This window comes from Cyprinus carpio, chromosome B5, assembly GCF_018340385.1.
Source record: "Cyprinus carpio isolate SPL01 chromosome B5, ASM1834038v1, whole genome shotgun sequence".
NCBI lineage: Eukaryota > Metazoa > Chordata > Actinopteri > Cypriniformes > Cyprinidae > Cyprinus > Cyprinus carpio.
Genome location: NC_056601.1, coordinates 20420445 through 20434376, shown reverse-complemented (window position 1 = coordinate 20434376; position 13932 = coordinate 20420445). Strand labels below are relative to the sequence as shown.

The 13932-nt window shown below is 35.3% G+C and overlaps 2 protein-coding genes across 4 annotated transcripts in view; both read right to left on the bottom strand.

Annotated features, from left to right (window-relative positions):
• Positions 1-233: 233 nt before the first annotated feature.
• Positions 234-11053, bottom strand: LOC109073849 (adenosine receptor A2b-like). The gene is made up of 3 exons (XM_019089921.2): positions 10850-11053; positions 10214-10682; positions 234-4944 (listed from the first exon to the last, which is right to left on the bottom strand). Exons 2-3 carry the CDS (start codon positions 10531-10533, stop codon positions 4215-4217), a joined length of 1050 nt encoding a protein of 349 aa, XP_018945466.1. The 5' UTR covers positions 10534-10682; positions 10850-11053; the 3' UTR covers positions 234-4214.
• A 950-nt stretch (positions 11054-12003) lies between these two features.
• Positions 12004-13932, bottom strand: part of LOC109086671 (cytospin-B-like) — a 146901-nt gene continuing 144972 nt past the window's right edge. For all 3 annotated transcript variants that reach the window (XM_042724836.1, XM_042724837.1, XM_042724838.1), the window contains one exon: positions 12004-13266. In XM_042724836.1, coding sequence (XP_042580770.1) covers positions 13177-13266 — 90 coding nt within the window. In that variant the 3' untranslated portion in view covers positions 12004-13176. The remainder of the gene's footprint in view (positions 13267-13932) is intronic.

Here is a 13932-nt window from a genome sequence, read left to right as displayed (position 1 = left end):
TTAGGGAACTGGAATATGGTTACCGCCAAATGAATGAAAACAATATATCAGCTAGGCTAGATTCTTGGACTTTGTGGCTTTGGCTCTTATAAAAGGGAATTTTTTTTTTTTTTTTTTTTTTTGAACAAAGGCTGCACTTGCAGTTTCTCACAACACACACATCCAGACACACTTTCCTTCTGAATAAACGACAGTTGAGCTGAGCTAAAACTGAAAGAAGGTGGCACAAAAGATATATAAACAGCTTTTATTAATAAAATAATTCACCATACATAGAGATTTATTCATGTTAAATAACAAGACTCCATTTTGATGCCAAAGGTTTTTGTCACAAAACTATTTTTTTTTTTTCAACACGTACAAGAGAACATCACAGTGTATGTAGAATAGTGACAAATACACACGTCAAAAACATACACATTTAAAAGCACAGACTCTTTTCTGTTTGCTCCAAAGGCAGGAATAAATTTCAGGTACACTTGACTGGTTAAAAAAGGCCTTTAGTTTTACTGCTTTCACCAGACAGTACTTCATAAAACATCAGCTAACACAGTTGCAGTGCAGTACAGATTCGTCTCCATTGGAATGTCCGAGATGTCTGGCACACTCCTATAGTTTAGCCCTTACAAAGTGTAACAAATATTTGTACATTTACATCATTTAGAGACTACAAACACAAAAATACTGCTCAAGAATGTCATTCTTCCCCTCAATAAATAAAAAATGTTGGCACAGCTGTGGTTGGGGAAGGCATGTCATTGTCAGGGGCAAACACATCAGTGCATCTGTCAGAAACCAAAGCTGATGAAATCCACACACTGTCCCAAACTACTGTTTCCAGTAATAAGTCATTTTTCTGTTCATACTGAAAGCAAATAAAGAATGTGACAATAACAGTCAAGATTGATGATTGTTAAAGGAGTTGTTCACCTAAAAATGACATTTGTGTCATCTCACCCTCAAGTTGTTTCAGACGTGTAAAAATTTTTCTTCTTTGGTTGAACACAAAGTAAGATATTTAGAAGAAGGTTTGTAACCAAACAGTTGACGGTAGCCACTGTCTCGCATAGTATGGAAAAGAATACTACAGAAGTCAATGGCTACCGTCACTTTTTTGGCTACCAACATGGACAAAAGAAATTCCGTGGGTTTTTAACAAATGACCAGAGTTTCTGAATTGCCTAAAATATTCAGGTTTTGGCTTTATACTTGGTGAAAGTAATGACCAATAGCGTGCAGGCATTGTACATAATGAACCAATCATGGTGTGTGAGAAGGCGGGATCTCCAAAAAAACAGTCAAAGCAATGCAAATACGTATACATATAATGCTTGTGAGGACTGTAGAGAGCATGTCAATAAGAAAAGCCAAAACCTGGATATTTTAGGCAATTTAGAAATCCCAGCCAAGACATGTCCTGGAAGAAGAGGATGAATGGTGATCCTAGATTTACTGCTTGCTGCTTTTCCACATTTCATCTGGACACAGTTACAATTCACTCCCAAAAACACAATTATACATTCCCTTGATTTCAAAATAACTTCTAAATATGGGCTTATTAACTTATGATTATATTAGACCATCATCCCTATCTGTCCTTATTTTTACAATGCTGCAGATAGCAAATAAACCAATAGATACATTTACATGCACCCAAATAATCTGCTTATAATGGATTAGTCAGACTGAAAAGTGTTCATGTAAACGCCTCAATTGATCTGAATGAGCTTGATCGAATACAAATTCCATCCAACTGAGTGGTGTATATCTAAAATCAAAAGGAAAATCACTGCGACGCAGTGTCATGATATGTATGTCTACATGCATTTTACATCTTATGAATATGCCTATGTTTCTTGTCTTACAAACTGCACATGTAAACAAATGTCTATCACATTGCATCTTTCAGGTTTTATATGAATAGCGCTTTCAGAATCTTAAATCAGATTGCATTCATTCCCGTTTACAAAAATCAGTGCATGTAAATATACCTAGTGAGTTTTTACATCTAAAACAGTCATGACTATCAAAATTAGGCTTATTATAAAACATAACAATCAAAAAGACAATAAATATTAAAATAAACCATCCAAACATCAATAAAGTTTGTTGTTTTTATATGTATATACAGTATATATACAGAAACAAATTGAAAAAAGTGCAAAAAATGTTTGATGTTGCTTTAAGTGTTTATGACCAATACTTTAAGGCACTGACATGACCTACACTTGGTCAGATTATATAATATAATCTGATATAAAAAATGAGTGTAAGATCTAAATACACTCATGTTATTGAAAGAGCAGGATCTCTTCAGATGATACACTAAATATAGTTTTATTTTTCCTATTTAACTGGACAAACATACAATGGATGGAAAAACTAGTGACAAGATATTAAGATTGGGATGAAGACACATTTCAGTCCGGACTAAAACCTACATCTCCAAGGCTCAATGTCTGAAGAGCATGCACTCTAATCAATGTGTCACAGCTCTGAGATTTTAATCATTTTATAATCATAAGTTATTCTTCAAAATGTGGTCTAGATGAGCCAGTTAAGGCACTGATGAATGAACGGCAGACCTCTCTCCTGATCTGTAGTTCTACTGTAAAGGTGGTTGGTGATTAATAGAATAGCGAGGTATTATTGGCACTACAGAGCGTTATTTAGCTCCGGTGGTGACACTGTAAATCTCTCTCCAGAGGAGACAGTCTTTGCTGCAGGTCAACTGCTCTTGTTTCAGTCTGGGTAGTTTGTCACACTCAGACATTCAATAACAAACTGATTCCTAAGGGCTGTGACACATGAGCAGACAGACATCAGAAATCTAAGGACACTGATATTACATTGAGCTCCAAACATCTGAGACCACAGTGAAAACCTGCCTTTTAAATCTAATTTGACTTGCAAATAATCTAATAAACAGGTTCTAAGTTTAATAAGGTTTTTTTCTACTTTTTGAAAAGGTTTAAAGAAAGAAACATGATATAAAATCTTCTGCACTATTTTCTGGTCACTAATTAGAAAAGTAAATGTGACATTGATCATGTGACTGTAGACCATCAGAAGTTCTTTCAATGAATCTCTAATTATACTGGAGAACATGATCATCAGGTTTGACAAACTTATGAAGTTCATGCAGCTCAACTAATGATAATATAATGCAAAGTATCAAAAAAAAAAAAAAAAAAAGTATAAAGAGTGTTAAACAAAATCACTAGTTGTCTCAGATTTAGGACCCACTGACTGTGTAGATGTTAGAAAGGAAAAGAGTGTAATGGTCATTTAGTAACATGCTGAACCAAAACGTATTTGTACACTTCAGCAACATTTACAAATATCTAAATGTATTTGCATTAGATAACAAAACATCAAAGTGGCGTTTATGTTAAAGAAAAACAGCTGTTTATTGGTTATAAACTATAAAACAATATGATATAAAAATTCAAACAGAGAATTACGACACTTTTTGTTATATAATGCAATACATTTCCAAATAATATTGGGGCCACTTTGTACCCAGTGTATCTTTTGGAGTCATTTTGGTTACAGATTTGAACTTCTTGGGTTAATTAAGTTGTGAATGGACCAGCAGTGTATTTTAAGTAATGAAAACGGGGGTAATTTTTCATAACTGGCTGTACAGAAAATCGTTTTATGATTTCCTTTCTATTATGGGTTCTTAAATTAGCTTTTATCTCATGTGTGTTCCTGAGCAGTCTAAACCAACCATCTCAACTGTAAAAAACAACAAAAGGTCCTAATACATTCAAGCATTCAGAAACGGTTTCTTTGTGTTCTCTGTTCCACGATGGCGTGTTCAGCTTATTGTTCCTCCGGGCTGCACAAAATGAGTGTTTTATTGTTCTGCAGGATCCTCATGTAGGTCTCTCATACATGCTTCAGTTCATCGTTCAGCACTTCCAAAAGGCCCAGCAACCACTCGTAGCTTTCAAATCCTTGTGCTAAGGCTTGACCAATAAGTTGCTGCAAAAGTCTGCTTGGAAATGCAATCTATACATTTTTCCACAGATTTGTAGTGACGAAGGCTTTTTTTTTTTTTCTTTTCACAGTTCAATGTTAAATTCTGAAAATGTGTCCACAATGTCTTCATGAATAGTGGGCCACACTAGACGTCATCTCAATACATGATCAAGCTGTTTGCAGTTCTTTGGGCTGTAAACATTTCTCTCATATTTCGACCAAGCTGTCTAAAGCAGAGGGTCAATAGTCATTGTAATCTGGTCTCTGTGACAGCTGCTTCCAGTGGAGCTGCGATACAACTCGTCCCGTCGACAAAAGAAATGGCGGTTCAGAATCTTCCTAAAAGTGAATCTAAACTCCTGAATACGGTAGGCGTAGATGATGGGATTGACGGCGGAGTTGGCGTGTGAGAGGATGATGGCGATGTTCATGATGAAGCCAGGCTTTTTTAGCTCGTTGTAGAAGAGTGTGAGGCAGTTCAGGATGTGCACGGGCAGCCAGCAGAGAGCGAACAGGCCCACGATGATGGAGAGCGATTTGGCGGCACGAATCTCCCGCTGCAGCAGACCGTGGTGCTGATTCTCACCGTTACTCACGCTGCATTTGAGCTCGATCTGACGCAGCTGTTTCCGTGCCACCGTGAAGATCTTGACGTAAATGCCCAGCATGATGAGCAGAGGTGGCAGCACGCAACCGAAGAAATTGAAGTACACCATGTAGCTCATGTCCACCACTTTCTCGAAGAAGCACTTGAGGCAGCAGCTTTGCAAGAAGCCCTTTTCCATCTCAGCGGGGTCACTGCTATTGCTAGTCTGTGTCAAGCCGCTTTCGTTTCTGGAACAGGCCAAGTCTTTACGGTTCCAGCCCACGAATGGGATGAGTCCAATGATGAAGGATAAGATCCATAAAATAGCAATGATCTCTCTTGCCCTTTTCCCTGTGACAAGCTCCTTATACCTGCACAGAGGAGGGGACATAGAACAAAGAATATTAAATTTTTTTTTTTTTTGTTTATTTTTTATTTTGCAAACAGACTATTACAATATTTACAAAAAACAAATGAAATGCAAAAAACAAATTCAGAGACCAACATAACATACAAATCAGTACGATTTGTGTGTGTGTGTATGTGTGCGTGTGTGTTAGTGTAACTGGGTGAGGGAGTAGAAATATATGAATAAAGAGGGCTGTAGGGAAGTACAACAGACTTAGAAGAATATTAACTTTGCGAATTTGAATCTGGCTGAAGGTATGGCTAGTGATGGTTGAGTTCACTGTAGGGTCCAAAAGTCTGAGATCACTAGCAAAAATGCTTCTGTTTTGCATTTACTTAGACTGTACAAAGAGCCACATGATCAATGTCACAAATTTACTTTTTTATTATTATTACTGACATAGAAAAATTGCAGAATATTATTTCTTCATATTAAGCCACATTGCTTATTTCTGCCATGGGATAAAAAAAGACTAAATAAAAAAAGGTAATTGCAACTTTTCATATCACAATTCGGACGTTTTTTGTCCCCTTATGATTCTGTTTACATATCAAAATTCAGAATTGCAAGATATAAACACGCATTTTTGAGAAGTCCGAATTGTGAGATGAAAAAGTAACTTTTTATTTTATGATGGAAACAAAAAACATAATTGGAAGATGTAAACTTGGAGTTGTGAAGGAGAAAAAAAGTAGTTTATATCTCACAATTCTTAATCTATCAATTTTGACTTTGTTTTACAGATTTCTCAGAATATTGTGAGAGAAAGTGGCAATTACCTTTATTATTATAAATTTTTATCCTGTGGCGAAAACAAACTTCCACACATATCTTTGATTTAAATTGATCAAAATTCAAAAATGTAATTTATTTCCAGGTTTAAATTGCATTTTTTAATCAAAAACTTCAGTTTGCTACTAGAATTTTGGATCTCACATTATATATATTTATTTCATTAAATAGCAAAAGCTTGTTAAAACTTTCAGCCTCAGAGTGAAAAAATATATACAGTACCTATTTCTTTATTTCACTTCTTTTTTTCTTTTCTTTTTTAAATCACCTACTCTGAGGCAGGGCTTCCATATAAAATAACAGATGCAAGCAGATCATGTTTAAAGTGATAACAATCATTGCAACACCAACTAGGTAAAAAACATTGCAAAAAGTGCCACATTTCTTTACACTAGCCATTAGCTTTATATTCTGTATGTGATATAATACCGCTCATGTACATGTAAGTGTTCAACTATTTCTTGAGGTGACTGTACTTGTACTGTATGTAGGTTAGAGAAGGGGAAGAAGTGACTGATGGCTTGGAGACTCTTCATCAGGCATCCTCAGCCAGCTCTGATTCTGCTTCTCCTGATGGACTGAAGTGACTAATACATGAGGTGCATTATTCATCACACCCAGCACAACCTCTCTCAGAGAGACCTGGGCTGCCACAGCCATCAGAGGTGCTGCCCCAGCACCGGATGCAGGGATGGAGGGGGTTGGGAAAGTGACTTGAGTGATGACATCATGTTGGCCCACAGATAACGAACTACATTATTTTACACAAGCATCACTGTTAATATTCCATACACTTAGGGCAGTGTTCTTAAGTAAAACTATAAATAGTTTTTTTGTAGCACATATATATATATATATATATATTATTTTTGATAATTGAAATAAAATATAAATATTAGATGAAATACTTCTAAATTAGAAATTTTAACTTGGCAACTAAGTTAAATAAATTGAGGTAGAAGTACAAAAGTTATAAAACTAAAAGCTGAAAATAAAAAGCTAATCCATAATATTAATAAAAACTATAATACTGTATAAATAATACAAAAATTATACTGACTTAGGGTAACTTTTGTGCAGCATTTTTTGAGTTAATACTAAAAAAAAAGTGCAGCTTTTCTAAGTAACTGGACTACTGATTTAAAACAGAGATAAAACATTTAAAGACAAGAATATTGTAGTGTTTGTTTTTGTTTGTTTGTTTGTTTGTTTGTTTTTGACCAAACAAGAATAAGAACACCTTAGAAAGCATGTACAGTATGGACCTCTTCAGCAACTCTATAGGAGCAACACCATAGCATTGAAAATTAATAAAATCTATTTTATATTCTCAGGAATAGACACATCACCCATAGCTTGAAAAAGCCGTTCTTGGCTTTTTTGTAGCACAACATTTAATCAACTCTCTCTCTCTCTCTCTCTCTCTTTTTTCCCCCCAGATGCAAGGACACATGATGTCATTGCATTTAGCTCCAAGAGCACAGTCTCCTTTTGTTGGACACTTCTTTCAGCTTTAGCACATTTTTCTCTCTCTCAGCGCCAGCTCTCCTCAACGCTCAGGGCACATGAATGGAGGGAAGAGTGGATTAGTTGTGGCATGACAACAACCCGCTGGCATCCCCATCTCTCTCTCTCTCTTTCTTTCACCCCTTCATTCTATTCCACACACAAATCCCTCCTCTAACCCTTCCGTTCTTCAGCGGCCTCGCTTCCGCTTTAGACCACAGCGCTCTGCCAGAAGGCTCCAGTTTAAGTAAAAACAGTTGACACAATGGCTCTGAAGGGAGAAGGTCTCAACTGCTTTTCTTTTAACACATGTAAGCAGGTGCATTAAAACAATAGTTCGCCACAAAAAAACTGGGTTGGAAATAAAAAAACAGCTTGTTTGAAATATGTTTATATTTCAGTTATTTGCCAAGGCAACATTTAGAATTTTGCTTTACTGAAAAATTTTCACCAAAAATATATATATTCGATTTCAGCTCTCTTTTAATTAACATTATAATGCAATAACATTTTAATTAACATTAATATTTTCAGTATTTTTCATTTTAATTAATAAATGGAAATACAAAAAGAAAAATGAAAATAATTACTAAAACTGAACAAGAATGTAACTGAAATAAAAATAAATAATAGTACACAAATTAAATTTAAATGAACAAAACTATAATACTTTAGAATTAATACTAAAATGACACTGTTCTGTATCTTTTATTTTTTATTTTATTGTCCATAAAATGAAAGCCAGTGGGGTCCGGTATAGGGACCACACTGACTTTCATTATAAAGACAAAAGCATTCCTTAACAGTTAAAAGAATTATCTAAATGATCTTCTTTGGTGTAACACAAAAGAAAGTAAGTCATTAACTACAGCATTCCACTTCCTTTGGAATGCAATAATAATTTGATTAGTAGTTAAGGACATTGTCCTGAATTCACAGTGTGAAAAGAAAAATCATTAATGGATTTTTTTCCACTATTTAAAAAAATCGATACGTTGACCTTAATGCATAACTAGTTCATCAATCCACTTTGCTCTCACTTATTTATGACGAATCAAAAAGGGTCACTGAATGCTCAATAAAAACAATAGTTCATCCAAACATGAAAATTCTGTCAGCATTTTCAAACCATGTCATTCCAAACCAGTATGACTTTTTTTTTTTTTTTTTTTTAAAAGAAAATATATTTTGAAGATTGTTGGTAATTGAACAGTTGGAGAAAATTAACTTCCATTGTATGGTCAAAAGACATTTCCCAAAATATTTACTTTTGTGTGCCATAGAAGAAAGAAAGTCATACTGGGTTTGAATGACATGAGGGACACTAACTAAACTATCCCTTTAAAGAGAATTTTTAAAAAATTAATAAACAGAAGCATCTGGTAGAACATTATATTAAAAAACACATTGTATGATATATCACACCACTAAAAGGGAAAGTCCTGCCATTAACCACCTTTTATTACGATTTCAAAGTACAACCAATGACTCAGAGGAAAAAGATGCTTTGGGTCTTTTTTGCTCAACAGTGGAAAGACCTTCTGATTCAAGCCCACGCTTACATATAAATAATTGCAGCCTTCTGTTTTGGGAAATTTGAACCCTATTTAGATCCTTCAGTCAGTGGACATGTAGCTAAACATAGCCAGCCCTCAGCTTTCGTGTTTCTACACGGGAAGAGAGATGGAGAGACAGACAGATGAGCAGAGAATGTGTAAGAGAGCGATGAGGTGACCAGTCTAGTGAATGAATGCTGAACAGGGAATACTGTCTGGCAGCAAAGTGAGGAAACTTGGTTCCTCTTGGATCATCTGCTGACAGCATTCATGCCAAAACCCTGTATTTCCAGTAACTACACCGTAACAAGAAACATACTTTCATCTTGGCCATGAAACAGTGAGCGTAACATGACAACCCAGGATCTGAGATGATTAAGAGTGCACTTCACAGCTTTATCATTAAAGTCAGTCAGCAAGTAAAGTAAGCATTTCCTTGTTCAACACTATCATTAAAAACACAGTGAACTGAGAGAAACTGCATTCCCACTGGACTTAACACAGCGTTGGCTGCAGTGAAACCCCGGCCCTACACAGCAAAATACCCTGTGCTGGGGACTTTTAGAGTAAAGTGTTAAAGTTGTGCTGTTGTATTTTAGAGGATTAACACTACTGGCCGGTGTAAATACTCAGAGTTACCTTTATTAACACTGTTGAGTGTTATTAGTCACATCCGGGACATTTGCTGGTGTGCGCGCCTGAATGTAGTCATAAGTGTGCTTCAGTAATTACATGGCATGAAGCAGAAAGTGAATGCATGAAATTACACATGCACACTTGTTTGTATATCAGTCAGTCAATATGTAATTCCTTTCGTCAGTCTTTCCATTCATTTTAAAGAAATATGACGGGACAAGTAACATTGAGCAACCCTCTTTCTTTAATTGCCCTCCTTAAATTTACCTATTAACACAGATTTAGAAAAATAGGCCGATTTCGCTCTGTCCAGAATAAGTCTTTAACTTCGATAAACTAGATTAACTTTGAACGAATTGCAAAAGAGACACGAGCATCAATAATATTGATCGCACAAAGCCTACAATCAATACTGCAGCCTTTCATGAAAGATGCTGGTCGTTTTGTTGTGTTTATAAAGATGAGATGAATCAATTATATAATATCAATGATATAATATTTATGAGAACGTGTACTACTTGATAGTTCACTCAGGACTGAAAATACAGAAGACCGCGAAGAACAGGTTCATGGTGCACGCGCGAGCTTGTGTCAAGACAGCTGTGAAAGATATATAAATATAATAGATATATAATGCCTTTTGTACCGCTTCAATTTAGGAACATAAATAACAGGTAATGATGAATAATGAATCACTGAGTTGTAATGAACATGAAATGCTAATAAACGGGAAAAACTCACCTCAGGGGGATCTTTACAGCCAGATATCTGTCGATGGCCACCGCCAGAAGACTAAATATTGAACTTTGAGTCAGTACCAGAACAAAACACGCCAGGAAAAGGCATCCGTAAAAGTCAGAGTGCAGACCAATGCTTATTGTAATGGCAAAAGGGATGGCAAGACATCCAACCAGAATATCTGCCACGGCCAGAGACACCAGAAAGTAATTGGTGGCGTTCTTGAGAGTGGAGTTGATGGCCACAGCCCAGCACACCAGCACGTTACCGGCGATTGACAGGACAGCGATCACCAGCTCGATAGCGATATACAGCGAATCCATTGCTGCTCACTTGACTGAGAAACACCTTCAGACCGTAGTTAGGATGTCATGAGTCTGTCTGTCACTCTGTGCTGCTTGTCCAGTGGTAAAAGAACTGATTTGCAATAATCCACGGATGTCCAAAGTTTGTGATTTGCCAACACGGCCATCTGTTGATTTAAACAAACAACGTTATTTGTATTCATTGTCTGAGAAAAAAAAAATAAAAAAATCAAGAGGCAGATTAAGACGCGTTGTTTCTTTCCTCACTTCTAGAAGTTCCCACTGACGAGAAGAAACATTTTCATTTACATTTTGATGAGGTGGAGTTACTTACCCTCATTTCAGAGTTTTTCTTCTTATTATTATTATTGTTTGACGTTCCTCTTTATACTAGCTTGCATTCGCGTCTTGTACATGTTGCAGAAGAGGCAGGGAAGTAATCTGACGCACCGCGAGCGCAACACATGGCTTTTCAAGCAGCTCGCGGAAACCAGCCTGTACATCACAGCTCGACGCCACGCCCAGCGATACGCTGCCACACACGCTCAAATACTGTTAATGAGACATTTCAAATAAAACACACATTTTGGATTGTCCGCTGACAACTATTATAAAGAGGAATAAATGATAAAGAGTAAATCTAATCAAACTAGATTTGTCTTTCCTTAAAGAAATTGTAATACTTGGAAAGCAGATAAAAGAATAGCGTTAAAGTAAAATCATAGTAAGATAAGTTGAAACAAAAATATAGGCTAGATAAACAAATGGAGAGGGATATATAGCTGATTTTACGGTGACATTTATTTCTTGCGCGTTGAATTTGAATGGCGAATATTCTATCAGTGGCTTTAATATCATTGTTTAAACAAAGTTTCATGATGATTATAATGAAAGTTTAATAATGTAGTATAAGAAATAATTGCAGATATTCATTTGGTTCAGTGCAGACTCTTACTGGAAAAGTTGGAAACATTTGCCATGTTTATTTGTCCCTGTAAAATCTGTTTATCTGCCCTTTAAGATAGATTCTATTTTTTTCCTTATTGACATTTGACATTGATTGAACTTATCTGTGTGTTTATCCTATAGATGTTTGGTACAAAACATCTATAGGATTTTCTGAAAATTGAGCGTGTAGTATTTCTGAGATCTTGGTGAGTGAAGTGACAATATTGTGTAATTGCCAAAGATTTACAATGTGGACTCTGTGTATCGCTAAGTTTGTCTGTATACACACACACACACACACACACACACCTTTAAGCACATAATTTTAAGGGTTTGTAGCAGACCTATAAAAACCGGAGCCAGTTTGACTCCTAAATTGTCAAAGTGCCCAATTTCACTTCTGCGTGAATCACATGGGATGAGAAATAATATTAGCATTTTGTGAATTATTATGATATTTGTCTCTTGAGATTCTCTATTTTGTTCTAATAAAGGTAATAAAGGTGACTAGCATTTTAATTGAAACAAGTAAACAATATATATGATGATGACACAAACCTTTATTGCCATTATCATCAATTAACAGTCTTCTATCATGAAGCAAAACTGAAGTTTCAAATAGAAAAAAACACATTCCTTTGCGATCTAAATATTTAGGAGCAAAGAAGTCAATAAATAGCATTGCCAATAAGAAAACATTTGAAAACATAGATGCAGTGTTTTTTTTTTGTATACATGTTTTACTTCTTTTGAGAGAGAAATTATAATCAGTTGCCCATGCGTTCGAATTAGTTTTTGTTAGAATTTGGCACAAATTACACTGCTGACCAGCCTAAACACATTCCTTTGACAGTATTTTCTCAAAGTGATATATTTTTTAAAGATGTTTAAAATATATTTAATTTAAACACATCCCATCTTATTTAAACAGGCACAAAAAGCATTAAAGAAACAATAATGGTTGTTTGAAACAGTCTCATAATATTGGCATTTGGCATTTTTTTCAAGAAATAATTAACTAGAGTAATATAGAAATAATCTTAGTGTTTGTTAATAAGGAATACCTAAATGCACAAAAGTCAGTTAAACAACTGGGACATGGTAAAGTTTCTGATGGTTATTGTCTCTCTAAGTGACAACCTACAACTTTTCAACAAAACACATGAAACTTATTTTCATAGTTCACTAAGGTTTGATGTCTTACCAAGACATATTACAAGTCAACATTATTTGTGGGAAAACTAACATTTTAAAAATACTTTATAAGTATATCAATATATAAGTATGCCAATATATAGATTTGGGTAATAGTACTCTCTATAAAGATTAGCAGCTGCACTTCAACTCTTAGCAAAAATGTAGCTAACTAAAAAACTATACCAGTTTCTGTGCAAGATTGCAAACCTACAGTACACTCTGCAAGCAACTTCAAACTTCAAAAACTGAGTTAGGTCTATATGACACAAATTGTAAGGAAAAGAGAAGTTGTTTGAGGCTAGAAGGATTGTGTGTTAGTGTATGTGTGTTTGACTATTGTACTGAATATGACATGCTGGTTGTATTCAGAGAGAGAACCTGACTGGTGTGAACACTACAGAACTGTGTGTTTGTATTTAGAAACACTGTGAAGGGAAAACTGGACCAGGCAAATAAAAGTGCTTCTGTTCCCTCATCTTCGTCTTCATCTTCGTCTTCCTTTCTTCCAGTCACAAACTAAGTCTCAAAGTACTTATAGATCTGAGATACATATTGCATGACACTTTGCCAGTCCGGTCGGTCTGTGTGCATCAACTCATCAATGTCCTACAGAGAGAGCAGATGTAAAAGTTTACATGCAGGAAATACTTTTTCACACATTTTCATGCATGCTTATTAACTATGTGAACTTATGCATTGTATTTTGTTTTATTTTATTATTTTACCCTTGCCTTAGTCTTGCATTCCTGAACTATAAAAATCCATCTTAAAGATGTTATAAATAATATTATTTATTTGTTGTTGATTTTAAAAAAGGAGTGAAATACAAACAAACCATTTCAATATCTGTTGTGTACATATCAACTGTTTTTCTGACAGTAGTGCTGCCATTTCCACCGCAACAAACCATTCTGGCCTTAAAAGAATAGTTCACTCACAAATTACAATTTGCTGAAAATGTACTCACCATCAAGCTATCTCTTCTTTGGAACAGATTTGGGCAAATTTAGTATTACATCACTTGCTCATTAATTGATCCAATGGAGGGAGTAAATGGGTGAATGAGAGTCCAAACAACTGATAAAAACATCACAATAATCTAAAAGTAAAACATGTGACTCCAGTAAAGCAAAAAAAATAAATAACTAAAACGTTTGTAATAAATCCATTATAAAAATGTTTTTAACTTTAAAGGTGGGGTATGTATTTAGAAAACAAACTTGTAGCCAGTCAGCAGTAAGGGGCGTGTCAACTCATGATGGGGACGAGAGA

Bases quoted from the DNA above. Each gene is read 5' to 3' on its own strand.
- LOC109073849 (XM_019089921.2), bottom strand. From the start codon at position 10,533: ATGGATTCGCTGTATATCGCTATCGAGCTGGTGATCGCTGTCCTGTCA. The intron at 4,945-10,213 runs GTGAGTTTTTCC...TCCTCTGTGCAG, and splicing joins GCTGTAAAGATCCCCCTGAG to GTATAAGGAGCTTGTCACAG.